The sequence below is a fragment of the Gracilinanus agilis genome, chromosome 3, assembly GCF_016433145.1.
Source record: "Gracilinanus agilis isolate LMUSP501 chromosome 3, AgileGrace, whole genome shotgun sequence".
Taxonomy (NCBI): Eukaryota; Metazoa; Chordata; class Mammalia; order Didelphimorphia; family Didelphidae; genus Gracilinanus; species Gracilinanus agilis.
The window spans coordinates 501,551,939-501,576,756 of NC_058132.1; the positions used below are offsets into that span (position 1 = coordinate 501,551,939).

The 24,818-nt window shown below is 34.8% G+C and overlaps 1 protein-coding gene across 1 annotated transcript in view; it reads left to right on the top strand.

Moving 5' to 3' along the window:
- Window positions 1-4,989: 4,989 nt before the first annotated feature.
- CCDC138 (coiled-coil domain containing 138) overlaps window positions 4,990-24,818 on the top strand; it is a 62,087-nt gene continuing 42,258 nt past the window's right edge. Inside the window, exons 1-9 of the mRNA XM_044667074.1 lie at window positions 4,990-5,211; window positions 7,609-7,666; window positions 9,223-9,385; window positions 12,718-12,845; window positions 16,759-16,946; window positions 18,035-18,193; window positions 20,419-20,559; window positions 23,241-23,318; window positions 23,417-23,524. Coding sequence (XP_044523009.1) covers window positions 4,990-5,211; window positions 7,609-7,666; window positions 9,223-9,385; window positions 12,718-12,845; window positions 16,759-16,946; window positions 18,035-18,193; window positions 20,419-20,559; window positions 23,241-23,318; window positions 23,417-23,524 — 1,245 coding nt within the window. The remainder of the gene's footprint in view (window positions 5,212-7,608; window positions 7,667-9,222; window positions 9,386-12,717; window positions 12,846-16,758; window positions 16,947-18,034; window positions 18,194-20,418; window positions 20,560-23,240; window positions 23,319-23,416; window positions 23,525-24,818) is intronic.

Consider the following 24,818-nt stretch of genomic DNA (forward strand, 5'->3'; position numbering starts at 1 on the left):
CTACTGGTGTGCCTTTTTTTGAGGGGGACACAAAAAGTACATGGAGACCCATTTATAACTGGGTGGAGCTATGAAGAGAGCAGTGGCTTACCCAAAGTGCTCTTCTGAGGTCCCAAGATCTTAACCTCCATGTGTAGTCAGTTTTTAATGGAATGACTTCCCTCTTCCAATCATTTGTAGCTTTCTGTGTTATTTACACAAGGAAGGAATTTATTTTCTTATATTTTGAATAGGTCAGTTGGCTTGTTCCTTAGCATTTTGTGAATGTTGGGCTTTACTTTCCTGTCATCAGTCTTTACTACCTCAGACTCTATAGCCTGGTTCTTTCAACAGAACTTGGATTTTTTTTTTTCCTTGCAGTTGAGATATATTGCACATTAAAAAAAAATAGCTTTGTACCATGTTCACTGCTTCTAGTCACTTAATACTATGTTACTTTACTATCTGTTCTTGATGAATTTTGTAAAATAAAAGTAACATCAACCAGATAGCCATTTTTAGAATTCTTCTATAGCTAGATGTTCCTTTAGCTTTTCTAGCACTGTCAAAACTAGGGAGGGAAGTTAAAAAGGCAAGAAAACTAGTTGGCCATGGGATTTTAGGACCATAATCAACTCCACCCCTCCCCCACCAGATGCAAATCAAAAATATGTGGAAGTACTAAAGGTATATCCAGATAGTAAATAAAACGGAAAGTGTGTCTGGGGAGATTACAAGGTGATTCTACATGCAAAATGACACATTTATGTGGGATGTGAGAAGTTTATGCCAATAATAAGTATATACCGTCTACCCTCTATTTTTTCTTTTTTTAAATCACTGTCACAATTCAGTTAGCCAGCTCAGTTTTCACTATAAAGCAGTGAAATGAATCTTACTTCTTGGGGTAGTTAGAAATGAGATGTCCTGCATATTTATCTATTCAAGAATAAGTTTTGGGGGAAGGGTTTAATGATAGCAGAGGAAGATCTTACTATACCTGTGTGATGATGGATGATTGTTTTAATGAGAACACCCTAGCCAAGTTTCAAAGGAAAAGTTTACTTGTCCTAACAATTTATTAATTCAAAACTATTGTACATTCATCAAGTTGATTAGGAAAATATAGGGAATGGTGATTTCACTTAGAAGTGGAATGCTTTGACATTGTTTCTTTGTCTAAATTAGTATTTTGTGATATAGTGGTATAGAAAGAAGGGTTTTTTAAAAAATGATTGATGGCATTTTTCAAAATCCTAGGATATTGATCTATCTTGTCACTAAATTTAAAGCACTAAAACATCCTTTGAATTGGCTTTTTTGGCAAATTTCAAGTCTTTAAAGCTCTGCATATAATAAAAATCAACCTTGACTGAATAATGTCATATTACAATTCTGATTGTGAAAAAAATTTTTTTAAGTCTGGCAAAGAGTGATTATCTCTGTAGCATTTTGTTCTCCCATTCTGATTCTCCCTATACTTGGTCTAAAGTAAAAATGACTTGAGACATTGTACCAAAGGTTATTTGTCACTTATTTTTGGAAGGAATTTTGAGACAGCTCCAACATAAAGAAAAATTGAACTGTATAGAAACACACAGCATTATATTGAATTTCTTTGTAACATTGATCATTTTATATTGTCCTCTCATTAAAACCTTATTTTAAATGGAATAGAAATTACTCACCATTTTGTACACTTATTTATAAATAATCTTTTTAGCAATTTCTTCTTTCTTTTTTACTAATGTCATATTGAATGAAATTATGGATCTCATGAAGTCCACATTAGGTGATTTATAGGACAAAGATAATTTGTAATGAACAATTACTGTTGTTCAGGTAAATTCTAGATTTCAGTGAATGTCTCATCTTTTGGAAACAGCAAGTGTTAAAGTAACTTTCATAATTTGAGAAATCACATAGTTATTTGGGATCCCAACTCTCACTATATGATTGTAAGGAAGTTGTTAATTCTTAAGCTGTACAGTTAGGGAATTGGAAAGGTTCTTCAGTTCCAATGTTCTATGACTTATAATTGTAGGTAAAAGTAGCCTAATAGTTTATAAGACTAGATTGGTTCTTGAGTAACATGCAGCTTTCTACCACACAATTTAGCCATTGTTTTAATTAAAAGCCATTTATTTTTATTTTATTTTATTTTATTTTTAGAACCCTTACCTTCTGTCTTGGAGTTAATACCGTGTATTAGCTCCAAAGCAGAAGAGTGGTAAGGGTAGGCAATGGGGGTCAAGTGACTTGCCCAGGGTCACACAGCTGGGAAGTGTCTGAGGGCAGATTTGAACCTAGGACCTCCTGTCTCTAGGCCTGGTTCTCAATCCACTGAGCTACCCAGCTGCCCCCTTAAAAGCCATTTATATTTTAGTCTTGGGATTAAAATTAATAAAGGTAATGTCAAATAATAGCTTTAGGGTAGGGGCTTGGATTGGTTGTCATATAATGTAGTGACCACACAGCCCTCCTGAACTGAGGATTTTAATTAGAATAGTTGGTTATACTGTCATTACTGTCATTGTGGACTCTTGATTAGGCAGAAGAGACTTGAGAAGTGGTAGCAAGTTTTTGAGTGGGATTCAACATGGCAAACAAGTTTGTGGAGTAAATTTGTAACTGCCTCAAGTTGTAGCTTGTCATCAAAATGATGCATTGCATTATATTGCTGCCTCAAAATACTCTTATTTGAAATCTCAAAGAAAATTGCCTATATTAAAACAGGGATTTTCAGAAGGAAATGAGGTGTGGTGAAGTAGAAAGAAGACCAGGAGCTAAGAAACCTCAATTTTAGCTACAGATCATGTGATGACTGGCGAATTAAATTTTTATTAATTGCTTATTTTGTGTGGGGTAATGTTCTCAGCCTTAGTGATACAAAGATGAAAAATGAAATCTTGTACTTTTGGGAAGCTTGCATTCCTTTGGGGAGAAGACAAGTGCAAAGCTAAGTATAATACAAGGTATGGTGTGATGGGAGTAAAAGTAGAGACGCAAAGTACCCAAAGACTTTACTGTGAACCTTGGGATATTGTTGGAGGGAAGCAAGAGAAAGCTTTCAGTAGGCATTAGGAAGGACTTGTGCAAATGCATGTGAGGTAGGAGAGTTAAAGATAATACATATAATTAACCATGAATTAATAAATGATATTTAATAATTTACATTAACACATAATTTAAGATTTAAGAAAACAGTTGTTAGTTTTGTTGCAATGGCAGAAGTTGTGGAGTAGAGTAGGATGAAATAAAACTGGAAAAATAAGTCAAGCTCCAAATTAGAGGATCCTGGATTTAGTAATTGCTTGTCTATATAGGCAATAAGGAATTCAGGAATGATTTGTTCTTAACAAAAACTTTGAGGACATTGGAGAGGGGAAAGATTGAGATGACAGGTTAGGAACCTATGGTATTAGTCTAGATGAGATAATGAGGATTTGAACTTTTTCATGGTAGTGTAAGTGGAGAGACACTAGGGGGATGTGTCTTAAGATTTTGTGGAGGTTGACTGACCAGACATAATTGAATGTAATTGAGTGAGGGAGAAGGAAGAATCAAAGATGAGATCCCAAGGTTTTGACAGTGTGTGATTAAGAGGATGGAGACCTTAATAACATCAATTAGGAGGAGGGCCACATGTAGGTGACTTGGAGGAAGCTGAGAATGTAGGCCAGGGGAACTAAAGAAAAATGAATATTCATTAGCATACACACATAAAAAAACAATTTGGGAGCTATCTTCATAGAGGTGGTAGTTGATTCCATAGAAATGCATGAGCTAGCATAAGGGCATAGTGTGTGCATAGAGAAGAAAGTTTACAGTTTGGGGATTTTCTAAAACTCAGAAACCAGGGATATGAGAAACCAAGATAAGTTTTCTACAAAGGAGAACCAGGAGAAAACTTGGTAGAAGCCATGTGAGTAGAGACTTTAACAAGGAGTTATTAGTCACCACCTCATCTGTAAAATTACTTTGTTAAGACAATACTGAGGTCTTTCCTAGCACTACAATTCCTAGGTTTCTGTGAATAAAGGAAAGTTAACCAAAAAAGGACTGGCCCTTAGACCTAAATAGTCTTTAGGCAATTTGTATGCAGCTGAATTTGTTGTAGAAAGTAAAATGAGAGGAAACACCCTTTCTTGTCGGAATGACCATGCTCTCCTAGAAATGAGATGAAGTGACTTAAGTGGTTTTTTAAGGAAAAAAAAGTTTTTGTTACCAACTTTTTTAAAAAGCAAATATGAAATCTACCTAACGGCATAAATTTGAGAGATGGAACGTACAAATATTTGAAAGGTTTTGATATTAACATTATGAGAACTCTGACATCACCAAATATAACAATTTAATCACTCTTGATCACATTTACTTATAAATGAATTAAATTACAAAATTATTCAAACACTTTTGTAGTTAATAGCTAGTACAAAAGAAAGGGAAAAGGTAGCTATATCGAATTGTTTTTATTTGAAGACTTCCATTACCTGGTCGTCATTCAGCCTTGAAAGAAGACTTACGCTCTCAATCTTACCTTTCTTTACCTAGTCATTCATTTCTTGATATTTGTTGATAGACCTCTTGGTGGGTATCTGGTTTTTGTACTTTTGTTTCCCTAGAAGATGAGGCCCAGCATTCCTTTCTTTGAAACCCTACCATCTAGCACGGGATGGGGCACATAGCAGACACTTAATAAAAGCTTGTTGATTGCATAATTGATACCTGCCTGCGCCTGGTTTCTTTTCCCTAGCGTCATTTTGCCACAGCCACCCTGAGGGTGGGAAAAGCGTTTCCCTGGATTCTTCGTGGTTTCGTGTTTCCGTGGTACCCCTTTCTCCACTCTGGGTAGAGTGAAGAGAGCGCGGGGGACCCGGGGCGCGTGTGAGTGCATATGCGCACAAGCCCGGTCGTCATGACGTACTTCCGGCGTCGTGAGCTCCCGCCCCTTCGGCTCCAGGTTTGAATACCGTTTCTCTGGGAGGCCAGAGAAAGCTGGTACGGGTCATGGAGCCAAAACTAGTCAAGGCTCCCGGCCAGGACACGACCTTGGAGATTCTCAAAAGACGTTACGGAATCTGTAGCACTTACCAGACTGGGTTAAATCCAACCGCGGCCGGAGGTGTAGAAGACTGCCGCCCCTTCCTCCTGTCTCCTAGTCGGTTTCCTCGGTCCCACTCTGCTCCCGAAGCTGACAATCTCCCGTCCCCACCCCCCATTCCTCGCCAGGTAAAGTGAACGCTTGCCCCTTCCCGCGCTTCCCCCCGCCGCCGCGGCCTGGGAAACACGGCCAGGAAGCTGTTGGCGTCTTTGTAATTGGGGACGTAGGGGGCGGGAATGGCAGTAGCTGTGCGCGGGTAATAATCCTGGTTTGTCGCCCCCGGTATTAATTGCGGGATTAATATTACCTCGCATTGATGTAGGAAGTTTGCAGGGCGCTTTGTTCACTCTTTCGAGCCTCCCAACAGTTCGATGAAGTAGGTTATATGACAACAGTCATTTGTTATTAAGTTCCTTACTCTGTACCAGGAACTATGCTTTTAAGTAAGGACTGGGAATACACGGTCAAGTCACCTATCCCTAATTAAGCTCTTCTTTAATGGGCCTGGCATCGGACTTTTCAGTAGCCGCTGAGGATACACACAAGTCACATTATCAGGCATTTATGTTCTGGGCCTCGCTTGGCCGGAGAATACTAAGACTAATAGAGACAGTTCCTCCCCTCTAGCAGCTCACAGTGCGATGAAGACGTCGTGCTAACAAATACTGAAATGGAGGGAAAGAAAGAACATTACTTAAAAGGGGATTAGTGAAGATGCAGTTTTTGCTGGAACTTGAAGGAAACCCACAAGAAGATTGGAAATGATAGGAAGGAGCCAGGTTACAAAAGATTTTAATTGTCAAACAATTTAATTCTAGATTAATTTCCAGAATCCTAAGTGATGCCACTGAAGTCGAATTAATGAATGGGCAGTGGGGAGGAGACTTTTCAGAATAAGGAAGTTAGAAGAGGGGAGGGAGAATTGGGGTGAGTTCGTTTACACATGTCAAGTTTAAGGTAAGAGGCAGAGAAGCTTAAAAGCAGGGTTACCCAGCTAATTAAGGGTCTTGAGGTAAAATTAGAAATCGTCTTTATCATTTCCAAGTGACTTGCTTTATATACTGTGCGTTCCTTGCTACCCATCTTGCTCCCAAAAGAACCACTTTATTTTACTTTTTATTTTTAAAATTGTATATTTTTTGTTGAATAAAAATTTATTTTCTCACATCTTACTCAAATAGAGAAAAAACCCTTGTAACACAAATATGTATATAGTCAAGCAAAGCAAATTACAACTTTGGGAATGTCTAAAATTATATGTTTTATTCTACATCTATAGTCTACCCTTCAAACCTATACGTTTAGAGAATTTTGGAAGTGTTCTTAAAAAAGAGCAGTATGGCCCTAAGAGTTAATATGAAATGATTTCTTTATGCTTGGAAGAATAATACTATTCCAAAATAATAATAGTTAAATTATGTAGATATTTCTGTTAGTGTTAGCTGTTATTTACATGGAGCTTTAGGAGTTACTTTACTAATTGTAGTTTACTTATGTTCTCATGTGTTGATACTAACCATTTAATGAATGGAAGTGTTTCCAGTATTTTTACCTTCTTTTTGTTGATCAGGAAACTCAATGGGTCATAGCTTTACAGTTACTGAGTCCAATTCCTCATATTTTACTGTTGATACTGAAGCTAAGAAGAGATTAAAATGACCTGCTGGGAGTTAACATAACTGAGGAGGAACATAAACCCAGCTTTTTCTAATTTTTAAGTCCATTACAGCATAATACCCTTCTAGCTTCAAGGTTAAGAACTTGTGCAAGGTCACCTCACTAATAAATATAGAGCTAAGACTTAAACTCAGAATCTATACCTTTAAAGACAATACTTCTTTCACTTTACTATAGTTGCTTCCCTCAAAAGATAGTTGGAAGCATTTTTGTGTGGAGTGTTCAGAGATCTGAGTGTAAGGATGTCTTGTTCTTGACCCTGCTTCTTTGGTGAGGCTCTTTCCTAAATATCTTAATTTCTCTAAGCATCAGTTTTATTTGTTAAAAAGTGGAAATGATGAAACATTTATCAACCATCTCTTGTGTTCCTAGCATATACATATAATATAGCATATTATAATAAGTAATATGAAAAGTTTAGATAAAACAGGCCTTCAGGAGGGAGTCTACAATGAAGGGGTATTTCATATACAGTATTCTATGTGTAAAGGGTTACAAACAAATTGCTGAATGTTTTGGGGAAAAAAGCCATTAATGACTTGATAGATCAGGTGCAAAGCATTATAGATCTTATAGGGGACCTCTCTATAAACAATACCTTCTCTTTCTACTTCACTAAGTAGTTATGAGGCTCATACAAGTGTAATGCCAAATTCAAGCCATTTTATCTTCTTTGTGGTTGTCTTAAGATTTTCCCCTTCCTAACAAAACTTTTCAAAAAATGTATTTGTATTTAGAATGAGATATTATAAAAACATTGTAAAAGTTGGTTTTATATTTTATAATGAAGAGTTGAGTATTTTTAAGATAATCTTTTAAGTACACTAAACATGTGTTATTTCTTTTAGTTTGTTGGTTTCCATAATCAGGTCAAATGTAAAAGCAGAAGATCTCTTACTTACACAGGTAGGAAGATAAAGTTTCTTGTATATTTTGGTTTTCATAATGAAGTTCAATTTGAGAGGACAGTGCTACAAAATTTTTGTTTATGGTAGTATAAGTAACAAATATTATGATTTTTCAAGTCTTTTTAATAAACTAATAGCTGCTTTATAAATGTCTTAAAAACCTATTAGTCAAACTGAGCCAGTCTGGTTCTATTTTTTTTTTTTTAAACCCTTACCATTGGCTCCAACGCAGAAGAGTGGTAAGGGTAGGCAATGGGGGTCAAGTGACTTGCCCAGGGTCACATAGCTAGGAAGTGTCTGAGGCCAGATTTGAACCTAGGACTTCCTGTCTCTAGGCCTGGCTCTCAATTCACTGAGCTACCCAGCTGCCCCCTGGTTCTATCTTTTTTAATAGGTTTGTATCTACCTTCCCCACTCTTCCCGCTTAAAACTTCTTTCTTTTGGGCTAAAAAAACAACAACTCCAGAAGGGGCATATTTGGTGGCATATATCCATTTTACTAAGATCTCAGTTATTAAAATGAAGCAATAATGTGTTAACTAAATGGTATTGCAATGTGCCTCTAAAAGTGCATAATTGAACCATAGAAGGTATTTTATATAGCAGGATCTAGCCCTGCCTCAGGTTGACATTTAATTTAGTTTATATCTAGGTAAAGGTCACTGTAAACATGCATTAGCTCCTTTATAATGAATTGCTAGTCATTATGGGGCCTTGGTACTAAAATATCCCCCCAAAGGAAAAAAAAATCATATAAAAATTCCTTTTTTTGGAATTTGGTTATTACTTTGTAGATTTTAGATTTAGTCATTGACTATTCCAATTACTAGCTCTATTGGGATGAACATTTTTATGTGATATTTTTTTCAATTCACTTATTAACATATCAAACTTCCTATATTAACTTTTATAGATAATAACTCTTAATTATGATTATAAATTTTAAAATGGAAATTAATTGATCTTAAGAGAACACTTCCCAAAGTATATTTGATGTTTGAACAGCTATGACTAAATTCAATATATTAAATTAAAATTTTATTTGACACTTCCAACATTATGAAAAAGAACTAAAAATGCCTCTCATTAATTTTCTGAAAAAATAAGGAGGACTTGTATTTTTATCTTAATTTTATTGAAAATATTTAGAATTTGCTGCCTTATACAACCCTCTCCTCTTTGTCTCATTGAGTTCAAATGTATGTGACCTAAAATTTTATTTATTAAATATTTATTGAGAATGTATTACATGTATAATAATATAAGAAACTGCTATGTACTGAGGAGGATATTAAAAAGTAGATTTACTTTCTTTATGGGGTTTTACAGTTTAGCTTTTGGCAACAAGATGCTATATACTCAAAGTAGTTAATTTCACTTTAAATTGTAGAAACAATATTCTCTGAAAAAGTCTGACATATGTCTGTACTTTTTTATTTTAATTTTTTTTTGTTTGCTGACAGTTGCATTATTTTCATTTATTTATTTAGAAATATATCCCTATGTTTACATGATTCATTTTCTTTCCTTTCCTTCTTCCTTCCCTCTTCCTAGAGCCAATAAACAATTCCACTGGGTTGCTGACAGATGTATTGGATAACTATTCACCAGATCCCGTTATGCCTCTGTCCACTGACTCAACATTAATATTTTCTCATGATATAGGAATAAATTCTACAAAACCCCTTTGCGACTTGTCCAAGAAGAATGTGAATTGGTATGGTGTCTCTCTATTCCTACTAGGGATGGTCCTCTAATATTTCATAAATATATTAAAAACTACATTTGGAATTTGCTTTTTTCCCTTAGAGATTTAAATCTAATAACTTGAGAGTTCTCAGCCTTAGTTATCTTAGATAGCTAGATAAGGCATTTTGTTTAGTGCCCAAGTACATGTCAGGTACTGTACTAACCACTGAAAATACAAATAAAAGCAGGCAATAAAGGTGCTTTATCCTCAAGGAGCTTGCCTTCTGATTGTACAAAGAGAAATTAGAAGGGAGAAGCATGAGCTCTGATGACCTGGAAGTGAAATGGAGGCATATTACAGGAAAAATAAATCAAGACTCAACTACTAAAGTCCAGAGTGGTTCCATGAAGACTGTGAACTTCTTGGGAGCAGGGTTTTATTTTGCTTTTGGTTTTTACTTTCTTTGTATATCCAGCACTTATGTAGTGATGGGAACCTAGTAGATGTTAAATAAATATTGATTGAACCTACTATGGGGAAGCAGTGGGGGTGATGGCTGGAGGAGTCTATGTGGTATGGTTTTGGAGCTGATGGATAGGAAAAGAGGTTGAAAGGAACCTCTTCATTTTTATTTAGAAACAGCCAAGAGTGGAGCATGAACATTATTAGATTTAATATTATATGATTGTATTTAGCCACCCTCTTAATCACCCTAAAATAAATAAATAACATTTTTATATTTGTACTTTCAGTTTGAATAATCCAAGACTCAAATGGGAATCTGTTTGTTTTAATTTAAATTCATATTTCTTGAGCAATGAGATATTTATGAATTCATTTAATGAAATATAGCGATAGCACTTTATGGTAATTTATAGTTTGTAGAGTATTGAATCCCCTTTGTGTGTAGTGTGATATAAGACACAAAAGAAGGGCATAACTTATTCTGCTCCTCAAAGAGCTTATATTAGGACTATTAAAATTAAAATTTTTTTGAGCATATAGTTTTGTTAAAGAGACAAGACTTATACACATAATAAAACCATTACAGAACAATTCAAGACAGTGTATTACACTAAATTAAGCACAAGAAATGACCATAATTTATCGTACAGATAATGGGTGGAGGGTACCCACGAAGGGGAGAAGTTTAGAAATAAAGTAAAACTAAAGCTATATGAGAAGCACTGTGTTATCAAGGATCAGATTTGCTGAGGATGTGTTGTCTGGCATTGGTAGAAGGAGTTTCCTTACCTGATTATAGCAGTGATTCCATTAGTAACAGGCCCAGGCCCTATCCTCTCTTAAGATTTGCTCAAGAGCAATTCTTTAGGGATTTCAGGCAGGAATACCCATATTTTTGTAAAGTAATCTATAGATTTCAAATGAAAGGTATATATTTCCTTTACTTATTTAAATTCTCTACTTGATGTTCACAGACTACTTTTTCTGTTGAAGCTTGAGTGTAGGCAGAAAGAAGTGAAGTTGCCTCAAAGTTCATCATATTAGTTTGGAATTTCACTAGAATTTTCTTACATAAAAAGAAAGATAGCTTTGTTAATATTCCATATACTTTTCTAGGAATAATCTGGGAATGTTCTATCATTTTAGCTTCATTCAGAACATGTAATGCATACAACTTATGTGAAGAGCACTTTTGTGCTGGGAAAGATACATATAGGAAAGGCTCAGTCTGCATTCATGGAGCTTCCATTCTAGGAAAAGGGATAAGCCACAAACCTGGATAATAATAAAATATAATTTTCAATCAGTAAACATTTATTAAGTTCCTATTATGTGGTCAATGCCAGGGATACAAATGCAAAGACTGAGAGTCTCCATTGTCAGAGTGCTTGTATTCCATTGTGGGAAAAGTATATTGATAAGTATATTCAGAATAATAAAAAAGAATAAATCCTGAGTAGTTGGAGGGAGGGAATTGGGAGGCAGATCAGGAAAGGCTTCATGTAAAAAGTGATGAGGGAAGGAGAGAGTGCATTCTGCATTTGGGGGATGGCTAGTGCAAAGGCATTGAGTTGGGAGATGGAATGTCTTGTGTAAAGAACAGAGAGGAAGCTAGCCAGGTTGTCAAAATTGGGAGAGGAATAATATATAATGAGGTTGGAAAGATAGAGTAGGGCCAGTTTACAATATTCTTTGAAAGCTATACAGAGGTGATTATATATTTGATCTTAGAAATAATAGGGAGCCTTAGGAGCTTAATGAGGTATGACATGATCAGATCTTCAAATTGAGGAAAATCGCTTTGGCAGTTGTGTGGAACAGTAGTGACAATTTCATTTAGAAACGGGGTACACTAAACCATCCACGAGAATCCCTGTAGACCACATATTAGCTTAGAAAAACATTAACATGTATTTTAAATTATTTTGTTGAATATTTCCCACTTACATATTACTCTACATCAGGGGGCTCCTGGAGTTTGTGGGCTTCTGCATGTTTGTGATGTAAAATTGCTTGGACAGGACAGAAACCAGATGCAAGAGGACTATTTAGGAGGCTAGTGAGTGAGAAATGATGAGGGCAAGAAGAGATTGGATGTGAGAGATTTAGAAGTAGAAATAGTTACACTGAACAACTAAATTGGCTGTATAGGGTAAGGGAGAGTGATTTTTTATTTTTTTACACACGAGTTATTTGTATCTTAATTCACGTATTATACATGCAAACATATGTAGAGGAACATGCATATATACACACAGATTGAACCTGTTTTCATCAGTGTAGAGAACTGAGTAACAGAATTCCATTTTTCAATGCAGATGACCAACTTCTATACTTTATAGTCTTGGTTGTCCAGGCGTTGGTGATTTGCTTGTCACCTAGCCAGTATAGGTCAGAAATGAGAGTTAAACCAACCAAATCATCTTGATTGCTGCAGCTGTTATCCCTCTATTGCTCTCATTTTCTATTATGCCATGTGTTATTTTTACTTATATATGTATTATAGATTTTTCCACCTTTGATATAATTCTATTCTAATTTACAAATTTTCTCATTTTGTATCTTAAGTTTGAATTTATGTAAAAATCTACTTCAATTAACTATAAGTAGTGAATGGTCACTTGTTTTGCCTAATATTGTTAACATTTTTCTTTATGATATGAAATTCTAGTTAAATGACCCTAGCCAAATCACTTTGTCCCTCTGAGCCTTAATTTTTTCATCTATTAAATAAGGATAATACTTTTTCTTACATTATTGCTTTGTTGTAAGGAAAGTGCTTTTTAAACTTTAAGGCATTTATGTACATAAGGATTATTGCTGCATTTCATTTGTGTAGTGTAGAATAGTTTGTGGATTTTTTAAAGATTGCTATGTATAATTTTTTTTTAAAGTCTAGATGATGACCTGGATTATTTTTGTGATTTGAGTGCACTGAAAGTGGAAGAAGAGTTAATTGAAAATGATCATAATGTCAACATAGAACAGTCAGTCAGACCACTCACAAAAGAAATACTCCAAGGTAAATAAAAATTCTATTTCAAAATACTTATTTAGTTTTAATTTAGTCAAGAATGAAAAATAAAACATTTCTAGAAGTGTTAAAATGGATGCTGAATTACTTATGTTAAAAATATTTTACAAATTGTTTTGATATTTTAACTTCACCTTTATTTTTGAAGATATCCTTCTCTTTCCTTTTCACTAATCATTATGCTTCCCTTTGTAACAAAAAATAAGCAGAAAAAAGAATGTCAGCAAAACTGATCAATACATCAGATTGACCTAATGATACATGCAGGGGCAAGTTTCTCTGCAAGAAGAGAAGAGGTGCCTTTTTATCATCTCTGTTGAGTCAAGCTTGGTCATAGAATGACACATCATTCAGTTTTGGTTTTTATTCTTCCCCATGTTCATTTACTACTTAGGTAACCTTGAGCAGGTCTCCTTTCTGGACCTCACTTTCCTTGATAATACAAGAAGGGGATTGGAATAGATGGCCTTTGAAAATCTCTTCCAGCTCTAAAACTTTACTAATGAAAAAAAATAATTTTTATTTTTATGTCATTTATGTTTTCCAATATATCCTTTCTTACTTCCCTCCCTGAGCATCTTCTGTCCTTTAGATAATAAAGAATAAAAAGAGGGGACAAAATAGTTTAACAAAACTAACCAATTCATCAGCCAAGCCTGACATCAGTAGTCTCCCATTTTTTCAAAAAACATGTAGAAAGGTACATTTTCTCATTTCTTAGGGACTGTATTTAGCCAGTATAATTTTTTTATAATTTAATACTAACATAGACTGAGAGCTTGAAGGGATCTTATAAGTTTTTGAGTCTAGCTCTTTTGTTTTAGAGAGAAAGAAACTGAGACCCAGAAAGTTTAAGTGACTCTGAAAGTTTTTTCCAGGTTCACTTGTTATCAGTTTAGATAAGTCTTCTCATGTTTCTCTTTGTTGATCATATTCTTTGTTGCTTATTAGCACATTAACATTGAATTACATTCATGCACTACCACTTGTTGAGCTTTTTTTATCATCATTGGGCATCTCCTTTATTTTAATTCTTTACTATCTAAAAAAGTCATCCTAAGAATGTTTTGGTACATACAGGATCATTCTTTTTATTCTAGATTGCCTTCAAAATATATGCCTAGAAGTGGGATCTCTTGGTCAAAGGGTGTGACTGTTTGAGTCATTTTCTCTTAACATTGAGTCAGGATCTACAGATCAGGGAAAATTTTACTAATAGTGCTTTTTTCTGCCTCTCTACAACCCTACCAACGTACACTATTTTCATCTTTTGCTATCTTTGACAGTTTTCTGATATAAGGGGAAAATCTCATAGTTTTCATTTGCCTGTGTGTGAGATTTGCAGTATTCTTATATGGTTGTTAATAGTTGTAGTTCCCTTTTTTCTTTTGAAAACTGTTTGTCCTTTAACTATGTAATCTATTGGAGAAATTACTTTTGATCATATATGTATATGTTTGTGTTGGTTCTTTATGTGTCTTGGATATTCACCTGCTTTTCAGAAATGTTGCGGAGACTGCTTTACATATTCTACTTGCATTAATTTTGTTGGTGTGAGAACATTTCAAACTTCATGAAATGAAATATTTTTTATTTTTTGTGATTTCTTCTTTAACTCATTTGGGTAAAAACTCACTGCCAGCAATAGCTGTGAAAAATACTTAATAGTTAAGCATGGTGGCTCATGCTTGTAATCCCTATTACTGAGGAGCTTTAGACTTGGTGGTTTCCTTGAGGTTGAGAGCTCTAAGCCTCAGTAGAGGTAAGGTCTTTTGAATTTTCATCTTTAAGGCATGACCAATATGTTGAATCCTTGGGAACAGGTGACTTACCAGAGTACCTAAAGAGGGACAAACTGGCCTATGTAGAAATGTAGCATGTTAAAACTTCCTTGCCAATCAAAAGTGGGATCAGGTTCTTGAGTGGTAGAAATATGGAAACCTAGTGCCAAAGACAAACAAAAACTATCTAATTTATTTTTCTTCTAACTTTTTTATAGTATGACCTTTAATAATCAGGTCATGTTTCCATTTTAAGCTTATTATGATATATGGCTTAAAATGTTAATTTAAATCTAATTTCTACTAAACTGCTTTACAGTTGTTTCATTCTTCCCCAAATAGTATATGTTACCAAGTTTATCAAACTCTGGGTTTTTGAATTGTTTCTGATTTTTTCAAATATGTTCTACTTTTCTGTATTTTAATAAAAGTATCTTTTAAAGGTACTATTTTTTTTTTGCCATGTTAGTGATTGGTAGTCATAATAAATTATTCACATATGCCTGTTGCTGAACTGTTAGTTTTTTTTTTTACCAGAAAAGAAGTCAACTTCATGTTCAAGTCTTATAAAGATTCTTTTTTTTTAACCCTTACCTTCTGTCCTACTAACAATTCTAAGAAAGAAGGGCAAGATCTAGGCAAATGGGGTTAAGTGACTTGTTCAGGGTCACACAGCTAGGAAATGTATGAGATCAGATTTGAACCAAGGTTCTCTGAACTCCAGATCTGGTGCTATGTGCCACCTAGTTACCCCTCATGGAAGGAATCTTGACCTAGAGTTTATGAAGTTAAACATTTTTTTTGGATAATTATTTTAATATAATTCTCCTATTTTTGAAGTTGAGAAAACTGAAGCAAACTTAAGAGACTTGCCCAATTGTCATTCAGCTAATAAATACTCTTTGAAATATCTTTATTATTTTTTTTAGATTAAGTTTAGTCTTGAGCTCGTTAGATAATTTTCTTTGATGGCTAAGACCCTTTTTTTTTGTTGTTGTTGTTTCTTATTGTTTGAAATTGAAATTTGAAGTTTAACCACTGTGTTCCTTGGTGATTCAGCCTTGGATTTCTCTTGTTTAGTGATATTTAGATTTTAGCATCTGTGCTTTGCTTTTTGTTTTCAATACTTATGGACAATTTTCAGGCATTAATTCTTAAAAATGGAAATCTTCTAACTTCATATTTTTTGGAAGAGAGCTTTTATGTTTGTATCTTCACATCTTTTTCTCAAAGTCAGTAGCTTGGATACTTCCTTAACCTTTTGGTCCTGCCCCTAACTACTGCCTTTAGGTTTGCCTGTCTGGGTTTAGAGTTCTTGAGGCTTTGTAGGAGCAGTATTGGGGAGAGGAAGGAATGGCCTGTGGTTTAATGGTCCTGCCGTGTTGTGCCCCCACTGCTTTCCTCCATTTCAGTGAACCCCCCACACTGTCGTGTTTCTTCCTTCAATGCCATCAACCACTCATGCTGGCTGAGGGTGGTACTCTCTTTTCCTGAGGGATGGGCATGTGATGAAATCAGGCTGAGTCACTGCTCCAGAGAGTGATGGTAGATGCCCCAGGAAAGTCCTATGTGGAGATCTCCATATTGAGCCATTTGTGACTCCTCAGCTTAACCCTTGGCTATTATTGGAGAAGACTTTCCTTTGTGTCAGGATTTTTCCATTGTCTTCTCTTCTTTTTATTTGATTAACTCTGTTAACTCAGCCTGTTGATTTGAATTGTGTGGATTCTAGGAGTAACTCTGTTTTACTTTGGTTGGTGAGTCCTTTGATATTGATTTTGGTTGTTATTGTCAGGAGGTGAATAAGTTTTAGAGTTGAGTTGTTTTATCTAATAGGTTTTTGTAAAATATTCCAAATTCATTAGAATCCTGGTTTTTGACCAGTAGAAGGGATAACTTAACTGCCATAATCTCTCTTTCTGCTGTTTATAATTTCTTGGAGGGAAAGGAGGAGGACATGGCTTTTCCCATGAAAAGTTTGGAGATTCTACTGGTTTAGGGTCTAATAAATTCATTTAGATAATGCTTTAAAATTAAAGAAGCTTAAATCTGTACTTAGTTTTATTTAGTAATTAAGTTTTAATGTAGAAAATTGACTTTAAATTTTTCACTTTTTTTAGATGTTACTATGCTATGTAATTCATTGCCTTCTAGTGAGTATTTCTGTGATGAATATTGCTCATCATCGAAGTATACTGACAAGTTAGAATCATTTAACAAGATGTCTAACCAACACAAGCAAAGGTCATTTCCACCTCATGTTGATCTGATATATAATGAGCTGTCTCTGATACATCAGAAACTGCAGGTGAGAAACATGATGAATTATAAATATCAAAGTATTTTATTTTATGTTCTTAGCAGTTAGCATCCAATAAAATTTGAATGTAAAGTATATTAATTATTTGAGCAGTAGGGCTAATGATGAAATGAGAAGTAAATCTATGTTCATCTTCCTGAACTTTTTTAAGGGGAAAAATGGATGGGATGGTATATAGGGAGAATGTCTACAAATAATTACACCTGGCAGATAAAAGTATGTTTGTTTTATGACTAGCTCCACTTCTATAGGATCTTAGGTGAGAGATGAATTGGGTGGGGGGAGAGATTAAAACTTATGATTTCATTGGTACAGGCAAACTTGGGGTGGTGAGTTCACTTTACTAGTGCAGATTGGCAGATGTTCTGCAGTTTGCAGGCTTAGTGTGAACTGTGCAGTTAATGAGTTTTTCCAGGGTCACACAGGCAGCCCCTAATAGCAGTCACCTGGACTTAACCCAGGTCCTTTTGACACTATGCCATGCTACCTCTTATAGGATCATAATATCAGAAATTTAGAACTTGAAAGGAAATAAATCACTTTGCCACTCCTAACCTTAATTTTCTCATCTGTAAGATCAAATTTGGACTTTGGTCCTGGTTTCTTCTCCCTTAACCTTTTCCTTACCACATAGCAATTCGCTCTGATGAAAATTCCTCCCTGGAGGGTTCCCCATATCCCTGGTAAACACATTTTAAATGTTTTCTTCACATTATTACTCAGGAAAGCCTTTTTAAAAATTACCTTCCTCCAAATCTGTCCTTTAAAATAACGGATGTAAAATAACTAATATGGAAAAATGTTTTACATAATTGCACATGTAAAATCTGTATCTGATTGCTTACCATCTCAGTGTATTTCTTTGTAAGATTTCTGTTAAAGTTTCCTAATAATGCTATTTCTAACTATTTTGTGATCCACGTTTTAGTAAGATTCCCAAGTATTTTCTAAAGAATGTTTACCTCATTGAATTAAAATTGTATTTAAAATAAAAGCAGTGGTTTGCATCTAATGTATGTGTATTTGGGTTTGTTTAAAAAAACAACTACTTTAAAAAAACTGATATTTTGATACAGCAAGAAACTGCAGGACAACAGGAGTTTGCTACAGAGCTTCAAAAACGAGCATACTTTTTAAGTCAAAAAGAAGAGCTGTTAGTCCAACATGAAGCTGCATTGACTAAAATTAGAAGTGTTGAAGAAGAAATTCATACAAAATTTCAAATTATGAAGGAGGTAACTTTATGTACAAAGATTTCAGTTTAATGTTTCAACTTTTTTCCTGACATGGTTAGTTAAAAAAACTGACTTTTTACTACTTGATTTCACTTATGAGTGTTCTTGGTCTTTAAGACCAAGAAATGCACATTTGCTTTCAGTTTGGATTTGAGGCAAGTATAACTTAGTAACTTAAATAATCATATGTAATAAGTTGAATGAAACTTAGTTTTTCGAGAAGTCAAATTTTCCGCTTTTATCGTTTTTAACCAGAAGTAGTAAAGCTAAGAGCTTGAAGCAAAATGAAGCTTAATACTATAGTTTCAAAACTAGAAAAATGGAATGAAGTGATTTTTATGATACTTTCATAGCTTGGCATGCTTCCTAATGAAGAAATTTGCCTTGCCAAGTGATATTACCAATCCCTAGATCATATGCTTTTTTGTATACTCATGTTTTATATGATGGATTTTTTTGTATCTTTTGGATAAAAATTTGTACTAGTGAGCATTGTACTAGCACTTAGCATAGTGTCTGTCATGTAGCAGACACTTAATAAATGCTTGTTAACTTGTTGACTTGACTATAATTTAATGAAATAAAATTTTCCCTAAAGATCATGGAATTTTGGGTCCAGGCTGAGTGAAGAGGTAATGTGGTACAGTTAAAAGAACAGGGGATTTGGAGTCAGAAGATCAGGGTTGGAATCCCAACTCTGCCACTTATTGCTTATATGACTTTGACCATGTCACTTAAGCTTTCTGGGCTTTAAAGTTTCCTCATTTGTAAAATAAAGAGATTGTATTTGGTGACATTTTTAACTTCAAATCTTTGAGCCTATAAGGGGCAGTAGTTTTCCATATTTCTTTGCCTCAAACCCAGTGAGGCTATTTGCTCCATATCTCTGTACTTACTGTGCTTAAAATGGCTGCAGTGATTATCTTAATATTTATATAATTGAGAATGATCTTGGTTTTGGTTCTTCCAACTGTGAAACCTTAAAGCAGCTTGCTTTTTGAAATATGTTTTAGCAGTTTTATCTCTAAAACTTGCCATTCTTATTTTAATTTATAAAAATTTGGAAAACTTGGTTTGAATTATTTCATTCACTTTATGTATCCCATCATTTTTTATATCTCTTTAGATAGAATTTATTATCCTCTTCCTACTTGATAATAATTCAATTTTAGAGATGACACCACTAAGAAACTCAGCTGCTTAAAAAGCCCAAATAGTTTTGCTGTTGCAACTTTTGAACTGTATTCTGGTATTAGTTTCTGATTCATCTTACCTATTTTAGACCACTTTCTTTAAAGTACTATATATTACATTTCTAGGATACTCAAAATCCTTTCCTGTGTCTAACATTATAGTAGATGAGATGCATTTTAAGCTTTCTCTGCATCATGCCTCCAAATTGTCTTTCCTATTCATTGAAGAAACAAGCCAATCATACTGGTTGGTTGTCATCATTTATATAAAACTTATGGGGGCAGCTGGGTAGCTCAGTGGAGAGAGAGTCAGGCCTAGAGACAGGAGGTCCTAGGTTCAAACCCAGCCTCAGCCACTTCCCAGCTGTGTGACCCTGGGCAAGTCACTTGACCCCCATTGCCCACCCTTACCAATCTTCCACCTATGAGAAAATACACCGAAGTACAAGGGTTTAAAAAAAAAAAATAAAAAATAAAAAATAAAATAAAATTAAAAAAATAAAACTTATGATTGATTGGCCTATTATTCCTATTCTTTAGGTTGTTGAATTGTATATACAATCTTAATTTGAAGTTGTTGGATATTTGGGCAATTGGCAAATGTGTCATTGTTTTTTTTTCCATGCAATTTGCCCTATCATAACTTAGTATTTTCTAGGAAGAGATAAAATATTAATTTATTTTCATTTAAGAGTTTTTTCCCACATTACATATCCACTGATATTTCATAAATATTGTTATTGTGGTTTCTGCCATATTATTGTTTGATTCTATTCATTTTCAAAAATAGATCCCGGAGTTTCATTCTTAGTGGTCTGAATTTAAAGTAGCCACAGTTCTTATGATGGTTAAGTCTCAAGGTGTGGTGAACTTGGCTCCATAGTTTTATACTTTTTATAACTTTATAATGATATTTATTATTATTTAAAATATTATAATTTTAATGCTGATTAAAGTTCAGTAGATTTTAGTTAACTAATTGATGATTTCTCTGAATATGTTATTAATATCATATTTTTACCTAATTTTTAGAAGTTATTTTTTTCTCCTAAGCATCATATTGAAGAAATTAAGCACTTAACAGAAGCTCTTAAAGAAAAGACTAAAGAAAATAAGAGACTCAAGTCATCTTTTGATTCATTGAAAGAATTAAATGATAACCTGAAAAAACAGGCAAGAGCTATTTTCAGTCTTATTTATGTGTAAAACTTAAATCTTAAGCTACATCATGTTTAGAGAAAATTTGGTAGCAGTAGTGGTAATTTTATCACAGACTATAAGCAAGAAAATCCTTAAATGATCATTGATCACTAGCTTAGATGCTGACAATATGAAATTTCTATAAATTACAAAGTTACCAGATTAAAAAAAAAAGATAGTCTTTACTTGTCATTGAAAGAAGTATTCTGGCTTTGGGAACAAATAATCTCTTGAAAGACTGATTTCTGGTCATATTGGATATCTTAAGCTACTGTTTTGTAGCCTTTGTTTCTCAATGTTGTGTTTTCTTTCTTTTGAAGATTTTTGAATTTCAGGCTCTTAATGCTAGAAAAGCCATTGAAACCAAGGCAGGGTAAAAAAGAGTCTCTGTTTCTGTGTCTTTATCTGTCATGTTTGAGGAAGAGAGATTGAATGGATAATGTGCTAAGCATTGGGGATACAAATTGAAAAAGCGAGTCAGTCCCTGATTTCAAGGTGAAGTGGCAAAGCAGATGATAATACATCTTTTAAAATATTTTTTACACTGGAGAAAATATATATATTTCTGGTGTTCAGTTATTTGATGATATTTTTATGGTGAAAAATTTCTTTTTAAGTTCTTCAGTAGCTTCTGAGAAGGGTAGTAGATGATAGCACCTGCAGAGGCAATTGACAAGCCACAGACATTGCTTCCTAGGACAGTGGGCTGGGCTGGTGGCAGGGTTAGTGGTCTGTCCTGGAGCTCTGGGTTTACTTACCCATGGATTGTAGTCAGTCATTGGGTAGTGTTGGTGCTGGTTGAACTGGCAGATTCCTCTAAAACAGTGATGGGCAAACTTTTTAAAGAGGGACCAAAAGAAAGGAAATGCTCATCTGTCAGTCTGTTTCTAAGGCAACTCTTTAGAAGTTTCATTGTATTGTATCCTACTCATTGTATTCATCAGATTAGGAATAATGTCTCGAAGCCAGATAGAACATTTCAGGGGGCCCACATCTGGCCGGCAGGCTGTGTAGTTTGCCCATCACTACCTTAAAAGGTCATTCTCCTTAATGATGGCTATGAGATACAGGCTGGAAACAGCACTAGTAGTTTGGCTTATACTGTAATTCCCAGAGCTCCTGGACTTGGGGTGTCCTGGGCTCTCTCTACTAGAGTACATGGGGAGGTACGTGGTCAAGGTAGCAGTCAAGTTGGTATTTTGGATTTCTTGGCACATGCCGCCTCTTGTTTTTCCCTCTGGACCCCACACTGCTTAAGCCAAACTTACTTTCCTGCTTCTTATGTACATGGCAATTCATGGTCAAGGGGATGGTGGGATCCTTCTCCATAAGATTTACTCCTCTCTATGTTGGCTACAGGGGCTAGGCTGGAAGGAGTGTTGGTAGTCTAGGGGCACTGCTATTTCTGTGTCTCTTGGGTTTGTCTGCCCTTGTTTGGGAGTTGGTATTGGTTGTGAAGTGGCTGGTGAGCCCCTTCACTGGAAAGTTGTTCCCCTCCATAATAACCCCTGGGAGCTGTGCTATAAACTGGACTGTTGGTATTGAGGGCACTGCATTTCCTGGTGCTTTTGGGCTCTGTATTCTGGGCTGTTTCTACTGTTGTCAGAAGGGATATGGTGGGCAAAATGGTGATGGTGGTTTGACTCACCTGGTATATGCCACCTCATCTCTTCCTTAGGGTATCTCATTGCTTAATCCTAAATGGCTTGCCTGCCTCATTGGTAGTTGTTGGCCATATGTAGGCTGTTCTGTTCTAGAGTGAAAAAAATTGGGGTTGATAAATTCTTCTGCACACTACTAAGTAAGTGTTTTTTCACAGTGATCTCATATTAGCTTAGATGAATATTGAGAGATTTGCACTCTCAAATTGTTGAAAGAAATATAGATGTGTGTGTGTGTGTGTATTTCATTTGTCACTTGTAGTTCATTTATGACATCAACTGACAGGAAAATATGGTAGGCAAATACTTTTTTTTTTCAAGCTAGTATATTTTTTTATGGTACATTTTGTTTATGGCACATTGAGAGTTATATTTCCAGAAAATAAATATTGTCCTTTCTAGAGACTCTTGATCTTCTAGATCTTTTGAGATCTTCTGTCCTAGGAAGCAATGTCTGTGGCTTGTCAGTTGTCTCTGCAGGTGCTATCATCTCATCTACTACCCTTTTCAGAAGATCAAGGTCTCTAGATTCTAGAAGACTTGATCCATTGACACTGGTTTCTTTGCTATTCCTTGAACAAAATGCTCCATCTACCAACTTGGAGCATTTTCATTAACTTTCCTTTTGTGGAATTGTCTCCTTCCCATTTCAGTCTCCTGTCTTCCTTCCAGTACATGATAAAATTCCACCTTATGCAGGAAGTCTTTCTTGTCCCTCTTAATCATAGTCCCTTCCTTTTGTTGATTCCCTCCCATCCCCAGTTTATTCTATGTATAGATTATTTATATATAGAATTATTTGCATGTTGTCCCCTACATTGGATAGGTAGCTCCTTGATAACGAAAACTGTTGTGGATCTTTTCAGTGTATTCACAGCATTTAGCACCATATCTGGCACATGGTATGTACTTAAATGTTTATTAATTGACTGAAATATGATTAAGAATTGCACTAAATTTTATTTCTGTAAATATTTTACTTTTCTCTTTTAGTTAAATGATGTAAGTAAACAAAACAAGAAACTGGAAGTTCAGGCTAAAAAAGTTCAAGGTCGTTTAGAGAATTTACAGGTGAGTTTCCTACTCATTTACATCAGTTTTTTAAAGTCCTTTTTTGAGGTCATTTTAAGATAAATTTTATTTATTTCATGAGAAATGTACCTTTACAGAGGAAGTGTGATTTTGCAGCAGTACAGAAGTGTAAGGAAATTTCCCCATCCCTTCATGAAACAAAAACTACAAAGCAAGAAAAAACATCAACTTCAAGAATTAATAAGGTACAGTGAACAATAATTTTAATAATAGAAAAAAAGGATAAAATGGACATGTGATCATTTTTAGCCCTTAATCAAAAGTCATCAAAAATAAAAAGATTAAGAGTATTCTAGTCTGATGCTTAAATAAACATGTGAAACTTTCAGTCTTTGTTGAAGATAGAAAAACAGAAACAGTGAAAATCTCTTAACTGCCAAATAGAATAATTTTTGCTGCTGTTCTGTTTTTTTAGATTCTCCCCCCCCATCCTTAGTTCTCTTTGTATTGAGATACTGAGATTTATTGTCTGTTGACAACTGAAAAATCTTTTCATCATTGACTATTCTGTCATAAAATGTCACTCAATGCTGAGTGTTGGGTAAATTAATTTCTTTTTAAAAAACACTTTCTGCCTTAGTAACAATTCTAAGAAGGGCAAGGGCTAGGCAAATGGGGTAAAGTGACTTGCCCAGGGTGACACAGCTAGGAAGTGTCTAAGGCCAGATTTGAATCCAGGACCTCCCTACTTCAGTCCTGGCACCCTGTCTACTGTGCCACCTAGTTGCTCCTAATTTCCTCTATATAATAATAATAATCAGCTTTATATAATACATTAAGGTTTGTGATTTATGTATCTCATTTTATATGATTCTCACAATAAGTGAGATAAGTACTTTAGGCATTATTTTCCCTTAATAAATGAGATAGAGAAGTTAAATGACTTGCCCACTCATCTAGGAACTATTTGAGCCTTGGATTTGAACTCAAGCATCTCCTGACTTCTAGTCCAGCATTACTTTCACTTACACTCCCTGCCTTTAAAGTCCCTTCTGGCCCTAAATTACAGTGGCCTTCTAATAAAGAACAGACCAAAGAAATATAGTCAGTTATATAAAATTGTTTCTGAGTTACTACATACTTTTATTAAGCTTTTTTCCCTTTCATATTGGCTAATTCTCAGAGCATGTATATATTTTTTTCAGTACAGGCAGCCCCAATATGAGATCTTTTCCAACTGAAGAGATCAATGACTTGTCTATAACTTGGTAGACATATTCTAGGGAGTTACTTGAGGCCCCAAGCAATTAAGTAACTTGCCCAGGATCCCAGGCAGTAAATGTCAGAGGTGGAATCCAAAATCTTGTTTTTCTATGTTCCTTTTTTTTAATACAGAAAATATGTGTGTTTATACACATTTAGTTCTTTAGGGTTTTAGTGCAAATGGAAGCTTCATTGTGCTTAAGTAGTTGATTCAATGAGTTGCTGTGACTTACTGAAAAAAGAAATAGATTTACAAACCCTCTGATAACTTGAGCT